General features: G+C 49.6%; 1 protein-coding gene across 1 annotated transcript in view; it reads right to left on the bottom strand.

The window, feature by feature from the left end:
- Positions 1-7,439, bottom strand: part of EWSR1 (EWS RNA binding protein 1) — a 19,120-nt gene extending 11,681 nt beyond the window's left edge. The window contains 3 exon segments of the mRNA XM_017746485.1: positions 5,233-5,613; positions 6,856-6,909; positions 7,394-7,439. Of these exon segments, the coding sequence (XP_017601974.1) occupies positions 5,233-5,613; positions 6,856-6,867 (393 nt within the window). The 5' untranslated portion in view covers positions 6,868-6,909; positions 7,394-7,439.
- Between the last annotated feature and the right edge of the window lie 610 nt (positions 7,440-8,049).

Here is an 8,049-nt window from a genome sequence, read left to right as displayed (position 1 = left end):
CAGCTCACACAGCTCAGCTCACACAGCTCAGCTCACACAGCTCAGCTCACACAGCTCAGCTCACACAGCTCACACAGCTCAGCTCACACAGCTCAGCTCACACAGCTCAGCTCACACAGCTCACACAGCTCAGCTCACACAGCTCAGCTCACACAGCTCCGCCGGGAACCACGGAATTCCTGCATGGGCTGGGCTGAGAGGGAGTTTGAGGCTCATCTCACTCCATCCCCCTGCCATGGGACACCTTCCACTTATTGCTGGGTGCTCCAAGCCCTGTCCAACCTGGCCTTGGATGCTTCCAGGGATGGGGCAGCCACAGCTTCTTTGTGTTACCTCCCTCACCTCAGCTTCCCAATATCCCATCCAACCCTGCTCTCTGTCCACATGAAGCCATTCCCCCTTATCCTGTCCCTCCAGTCCCAAGTCCCTCTCCAGCTTTCCCAAATACCTCAGACTCTGGCCCTTGTGCTGCAGGTCCCCCAGACCCAGGGCACAGACACAGGTTTACCACCTCAGACAACCCAAAAATCATCCATTACCCCACGCTGCCCCTTTGCCTTCCTCACAGAACCCCCCCACCTTGGGAAACCTCAGCCTCCAGCCCCTCAGCATCCCCAAATCCCACTCCCAGGAGCTTTCTGGAAGCCACCCCTGGAGCAGCACCCAGGATTGTTTACAGCAACCAGAGCTCAGGCAGGGTAAGCTGAGACATGGAGCATCTCCTCGACAAAGGCAGGGTAACAAACCCCCCCCCTTGAGCTCCAAAGTAAAAGAAATCCAACTGATTTAGCAAGTACAGTCCCATCCTTTTAGCTTTTCTGAAAAATAAAGGCACAAAACCTGACCTGGGAAATCTTTCAGAGGCATTTCTGAAGGCTTATTTTAAATCAGTAAAGCTGGAAACAAAAGAAAAGCACTTTCCATTTGCTTTCACATGAGAAAAAGGTCAAGAGAGACACATCAGGCAGTTCCTGATGTCTTATGTACCTTCCCTTTTCTCAGAATTTCAGTTTGGTTTAGGGCAAAAGCCGAGAGCTCCCAGACTTCCTTTTGACCAGTTTTACAATATCCAACATCCCAAACCAGCTCCTGTATAATTCAGTGGCCACTTGCCTTGTCACAAAGGTGAGCTGGCATTAACACAGCGCGTTTTTGCTCCTAACATTCTTCCCAGCAAGCTTTCAAATTAAGAATATGAGACTTAAGATGGAAAACTAGCAATAAAAACGTTGTTAAATCTGACCCCAAAAAAATGAGCAAAAAGAGCTCACGGCTCATGGCTGGGATCAGTGAGGGCAACAGCTTCTCCATCACTTCTGATTTTCAATAAACACGGGAGCCTTGTGACACACTTTTCCTTTAGGCAAACTGGGCTGCAGCATTTTATTCCAATTCCCTCATTTGCAAGGCAAACACCACTTGCAGCAGCAGAAGGCGGCGTGCCCTCATGGGGCACCGCGCCGCTGCCAGGAGGCACCTCCCAGTCCTGCCACCCTGCCAGGGCCCTTCCCAGCAGGCAGGAAAGAGCAACAGGACGAGGGGAGGAAGTCTGCACAGCAAATTAATTAAAAAAAAACAAAAAAACCCCAATGCAAAGTTCAGCTTTTTGGTGAAAAAGGATCCTGATGAAGACACAAGGCCAGCCTGGATACTCTGCCCACTCCTGCCTCTTCCTACCCCTGGCACCCAACCCATCCCCATCCCAGGGCTGCCAACCTGGGAATGTAAACTGGACTCCCACTGGGGAATAACTTGTAGGAATCAGTAGAAAATCAGTTTTCATGGTCATTATTCCTGTTTGCTGCTCTCTGTTGCTGAGAAGGTGAAGGGGATCGTGCCCAACGGGAGGATTTCTAAAGCCTTGGGCAAATTTGAGCAGCCCAAACACTTCAATATGAGGCAAGACAGCAATTCCACAGGGAGCACTGATCCCAGGAGTTAAATAAACCCTTATTTTAACTGGCCAGAGCCTGACCACACACTAAAACAGGCTAAGTACAGCCTGCAGCCCCTGTGCTGCAGCCACAGCCCTGCCCTGGGCTGTTCCCGTTGGATTTGGAGCCCCAGGATGCTCCTCCCACAGCTGGGCCCCCTTTCCCAGTGCTGTCACTGGGAGCAAAAAGCTTTGCTAACACCTGGCTCTGCACAGGCAGCAGGATAAAAAGGGAGGAGGGGGAAAAAAAAAAAAGAGGTGGAATTTTAAAGCTTCAGCTCTAGATGGAGCATTTCACTCGTGGAAGAGTGTGCTCAGCAGGAGGGGTTTGTCCCAAAGGAAAGGCAGTGATTTACCACCCCACTGGTCTAAATTACAAATCAAGGCCAGTTTAGACACTCTGGGAACCCTCAAGGGCTGTGGTTTTGAGGGTGGCATTTCTATTTCATCACTGCTCTCTCATCCCCTCCCAGCTAGGAAGATAAAAGTCGACTCAGCAGAAGAGCTGCTGAAAGAAAAAAGTAACAGGAGAAATAATAACCTGCTTAAAGTGTCTAAATTCCCCTCAAAGGATCCAAACCAACCCCTTACTGAAGTCTGGGGATTCTCCAGGTGGAAGGGAAGCATGTGGGATTTGATCCTCAGAGAATATCAACTGGAAAAGGTTGGATTCAGAGAGGTTTCTTCCTTCCAAAGAGATTTCTTCTGGAAGAGAGCTGACTCCTGCTTGGCTTGTGTATATCCCAGCAGTGAGGGGCTGGAGAAGGGATGCAGAGTTCACTCTCTTTCCAGCCTATTTTGGGATATTTGGGGGTCATTATGGCAGCTGTGAGCGTGTTCATTAATTCCAAATCCATTAGAAATGTCGATATTCATACCCCAAACTTCCCAGGCAAAGGGAAGCAGGGGCTGGCTGGCTTTGGAGAGCAATTCCCACTTCCAAGAGATCCACACCTGGCCACTGAAATGCTCTTTATTTACTCCTGTAATTCCTGCTAATACCCTGCAATGATTAACGAGCCACAGGTCTGAGGGTGCCCAGTGATCCCTAACCTGAGGGAGCTGCTCCCAAACCCTTTTTTCTCTGGAACAAAGTTGACTGGGTGGCTCCAAGACACCTCTTCCTACAGCTCCAGGGAGGGAAGGAGGGTGGTAACTCCACCCTGGGGTGTCCAGGAGTCAGGCCAAGGTGGGATAAGAAGGGCTGGGAAGGACAGATCCATCCCTGCCATTCCCACCCATCCACACAGACCTCGGATTTCCCTGACCTCAACAACACCTCACCCAACCCCCAGGCTGTTCAGGCAAAAAAAAAAAAAAAAAAAAAGGGCATTTTGCTTTAAGGAATTGCAGCACAAAAAGGTGATTCTTGGGAAAGCAGGATTGGGATTCAACTGTAAGAACCTCACGTCTCTCAGGGCATGACAATGTCTGGCCCTGGGGTTTATTGAGCGTGAAAGGCAGGGAGAGAGGGAGGGAGAGAGGGAGGGAGAGAGGGAGGGAGAGGCTGCAGTCTCCTTTCCACAGCTCTGGCTCCTCAAGGAGAGGCAGGTGGAGGAAGGATAAATCCAACCTGGCTCTGTGCCTGGAGCTGCCACAGCCCTGCTCCGTGCTCCAAGGGCTGACAGGATCTTTTGCTTGACCACTTCCTGAGTTGGTGGTTTTTTTATGGATGAAAAGAAAATGAAGCGCTTTTTTTGCCGACCAAAAAAAAAAAAAAAACCCAAACCAAAAAAAGCAGCTGTGCAGAAAAAATAATGCCTGATATTATTATTATTATTATTATTCCTCCAGCAAATCTCCTCTTAAGGGAGAAGGAAAAACATGAACAGAGCAGTTTCCTGTGATCCCTGCAGGACTGGAGTCCGCAGGGGTCACAGGGACATAAATATTTCTAAGAAAGGAATTTTGGAAGTTCACAAATCCTTTTTTGCTGCCAGCTTTTGTGTAGGTAGTTTTAAATGAAAGGAAAAAGCCCTGTAGATAACCCCCAGTGACACTGGCTAATGGAGACGGATCTCACATGCAGGAATTTTCCTGAGCCATGGAAAGATGGTAAATATTTTAATTTTGGTGAATATTTCCTCTCCAGCTCTTCCCTGTGAAGAATTCCTCAATGGCTTCTCTAGCCAGATATCCCACTGCCTGTCTGTCTGTCTGTCCTGGTATTCCCTTGCTTTGGGAAGTGTTTAATCCCATCTAGGAAATGTTTATAATGTGTCTCTTAGGAATGTGCAGGACACGGCACCCAAGGAATCACTGGGAGGAAAATCTGCTTTCAAAACCTCCTGAATATTCAACCCAAACATACATTAAATAAACATGAATATACATGAATTAAACATTGTCTCAATAGTTTCAAACATTAAGACACTTGTCTGGAGGAAATTCCAGCTCCAAGAACACGCTGGGAGAGTTTATAGAGCATTAATGAACAAGTATCTGCTCTGGAAATCCAAAGCCACCACGGGGCGTGCAAAGGTGGAGGGCAGGATGCTGTTTATCCTTTAGGAAATGGGGGGATAATGGGGTTGGAATCACTTAAAAGGTCTTGGAGGTCAGGATTTTACCCATGAAGATGGCAAAGAGCACTGCAGCCTTGCAAATCCCTGCTGTCACTGCCTGCGTGAGCTCTGACACTCGAGGGTTCTGCCACTAAAACCAAGTGACACCTCAAGGGTTCCCACCTAAGGGGACCTCAAGTTCTGACAGGATGAGATGGCATTTTCCATGCAAGAAGGAGCAGCATTGTCCAACCTGGACTGGTCCCTTCCACTGTGGGAAGCACAAGATGAGGAAGAGAAGGTGCAGGATCAGAACAGGCACATGTCACTGCCAGTGACAGGACTGTCAGGGAAGGGAAGGGCTGAGGAGCAGCCAGGGACTGTTGCCTTTGCTCTGAGCACAGCACATCCTGCTCGGTCCCACAGCACCCAAACCCTGCCCTGAAAATTCAGCAGTGCATTTATTCCTGCTTATACATGGCTGCCCAAGCCCTGGAAGTGTCCAAGGCCAGGTTGGACGGGGCTTGGAGCAGCCTGGGATAGTGGAAGGGGGGGGATGGGATGAGCTTTAAGGTGTCTCCTAGCCAAAACCATTCCATGAAGGACGTGGAGCTGCTGGAGTCAGTCCAGAGGAGGCCATGGAGGGCTGGAGCCCCTCTGCTCTGGAGCCAGGCTGGGAGAGCTGGGGGTGCTCACCTGGAGAGGAGAAGGCTCCAGGGAGAGCTCAGAGCCCCTTGCAGGGCCTAAAGGGGCTCCAGGAGAGCTGGAGAGGGACTGGGGACAAGGCATGGAGGGCCAGGACACAGGGAATGGCTTCCCAGTGCCAGAGGGCAGGGCTGGATGGGATCTTGGGAAGGAATCCTTCCCTATCACACAGGTTACCCAGAGCCGCAGCTGCCGCATCCCTGGAGGTGTCCGGGGCTGCCCAGGGTTTGGAGCAACCCATGGAAGGTGCCCTGCCCATGGCAAGGATTGTCCTAGATGATAGAAAGGCCTTTTCCCAGCCCAAGGGGGGTCTCCAGGCTGAGCCCAGCCCAGCAGGCCCCTCTCACCTGTCGGGGGCTGCCCGTAGGACGTGGCGTAGGCCGTCTGCCCGTACGTCGCCGTGGTCTGGGGCTGTGTGTAGCTGACGTCGGTGGGCTGCCCGTAGGTCCCGTAGCTCTGCTGCCCGTAGGTCTGCTCCAAAAGGACACAGATTCAATCCATGAGCACAAGTGACCCTCAGGAATTGCAGTTGCTCAGCACTCTCAAAGCCAAGGCTGCTGTGAAAGTTTAGGTGCTGCGGGAAATTCCGGGTCAGCTCTGCAAGGAGGTTATGGAGTGGTTTTTCCCTGCCAAGACTGAAGAAACAGGCTCTTGACATTGTCACCACACACCTCTGCTCTGTGGAAAGCAAACAGGAAAGCTCCCAGCTCCTCACAATTACCACCAGCACTCACAGGCACCATCCCAGGGTTAACCTGAAATACGGGAATGGGAGTGCTCTGAGGGCGGAACTGCACGAAGCAAAAGTCACTTCAGTGTAAAACTGCTTTGGTGTTGGCTAAAAGAAACCTGCTGAAGGTTTCAATTAAATTATTTGGAGTATTTTTCATGCCCATCAGCCATTAATTTGAAAAATGGGAGTTGGTGTAGGCATGGAAGGATGGGATCCACAGGAACACCCGAAGTATCCCAGCGGTGCTACTCCCATCCCGGTGCCTGTGCATTGAGTCAGGGATCAGCTCTCACCTCACCCATTCCCTGATTTTGCTCTCAAATCCAGCTTGAAAATCACTGAGGAAAGGAGAGAAGCAGCTGTGCCCAGCAGTGTCACCAGCTGCCCAAGCCATGCCCTGCCAGCTCATGCTCCAGGCACCAGCAAGCTCCCAACAGCTCCTGGCTTAGGATAAAACTCTGGATGCAGCTCGAGGAGTGCCATGGAAACAGCCTTAATTTCCAGGGATTCAGACTTCTGGGGAACCTGGAGCTGAAATCTCTTGGGATATTCAGCCTTCCTGAACTCAGGGCACAGGTCTGAACCAGGAGCAGGAAAGCCTTGACCACGTGAACACATCCCTGTCCCTGGAATTGCCCTACACCAAGAGGCAGGGAATGCTGCAAACTCCCCATGGACACGTGCCTAGAGCTGAGTTTAGCCGGTTAGGGGTTTAATTAGCTGGTTAGGTGTTTAATTAGCTGGTTAGGTGTTTAATTAGCTGGTTTTAGTTGTTGAGGCCTCCTGTTCCTAGCCTTGCCATCCTGCTCCCACCTTCCACCTCACCTACAACTGGGAGCAGCTCTTCCAGTTGTTGTCTCCAAGAGCTTAATTTAAAATAAAAGTCACCATCACCTTCCTTTCAGCCCACACTGAGCCTGCCTTCCTCCTCTTGGGAAGGAAAATTAAGCCTACAGCACTTTTTGAGGACAGGAATTTACCTTTGGAAACATACTTGGAGTTTGCAGACAAATGTGGTTGTAGTAACTTGGATTCTAAAGGTTAAAAATAAGCATTAAGTTAATCTCTTAAAGATCATCATTATTTTGCAGTCCAGCCAACTGAGAGTATGAACAGTTATAGCAATCAAAACTCCAGGAAAAAGAAATGTATTCCCTCCTCCTCCTTTGTCCAATTCTGCCATCTCCCAAAAGGCAATTCCACCCTTTTTTCCCCAGTTTTTTTCTCTCCTACACCTCTGATTACAACACCCACCTACGTGGTGGTGTCAAACATACACCAAGAATTTGGCTTTTCTGGGATCAGCATTGAATAAATTAACCAAAAAAAAAATATAAAGGGGGGGGGATTGTTGAGGTTATTTCCACTTTTAAAAAAGCACTTTGGGCTGGGGGGAGAAACTCCAAGACAACTTTAAACCACGGATTTCGACACTGCCGCTCGGAGTTTCTCACGGCTGCGTGTTTTCCTGGAAAACAGGTGATTGAGCAGGAATTCCACCCCCTTCCCGTGTTTTACCTGGGTGGTCTGTGCATATCCTTGGGCTGGCTGAGGTGCATAGGCGCTGTAGCTGTGGAATGAATGTGAAGACATTTATAATCTTGCCCCAAATCTGCATCACGAGACAAAATTTCCCCCGCAGCCCGACGGTTTCTGCTGAAGTTCTACGGGAATGCAAAGCTCCAGGAAAACCCTCAGGATTTCCAAGTGTACCTGAGTTAAGCCCAAACCATAATTATGATATCCTTTTATTACACCTTTTTAAAACAAGGTTAAGCTACTTACCCCTGCTGAGCTGCAGCTTGGCTATAGGTACTGTAATCTAAAAGAAAAGGAGAAGAAAAGGAATAAAAACCTTGATAAAGGCTTAACAAAATGAAAAAAAAAAATCCAAGAGCACAGCAGCTGGAATTTCCTCCTGCAGCTCGCTATAAACCACTGGAATTCCAGTTTCCCAAGGGTGGAAGGTAAATGCACATTTTCAGCCCCTTTTTTTTGAGGGGAACAAAACCTCTCTTCCCCTCATTGTTCCTGCCGCTTGCAGCAGCGACTTTGATCTCAAATGACCCCGCTTCAATTTAAGCGCCACCTTGGATGGATCCCAGGGGGCTGGCAGGGGGGGATTTGGGTTGGAACAAAGGAAAACCAGGGATTTGAGCCTTACAACCCCCCCC

Source organism: Corvus brachyrhynchos, unplaced genomic scaffold (assembly GCF_000691975.1).
Source record: "Corvus brachyrhynchos isolate BGI_N302 unplaced genomic scaffold, ASM69197v1 scaffold19, whole genome shotgun sequence".
In the NCBI taxonomy this organism is placed as follows: Eukaryota; Metazoa; Chordata; class Aves; order Passeriformes; family Corvidae; genus Corvus; species Corvus brachyrhynchos.
This window is presented reverse-complemented; position numbering and strand designations above follow the sequence as displayed.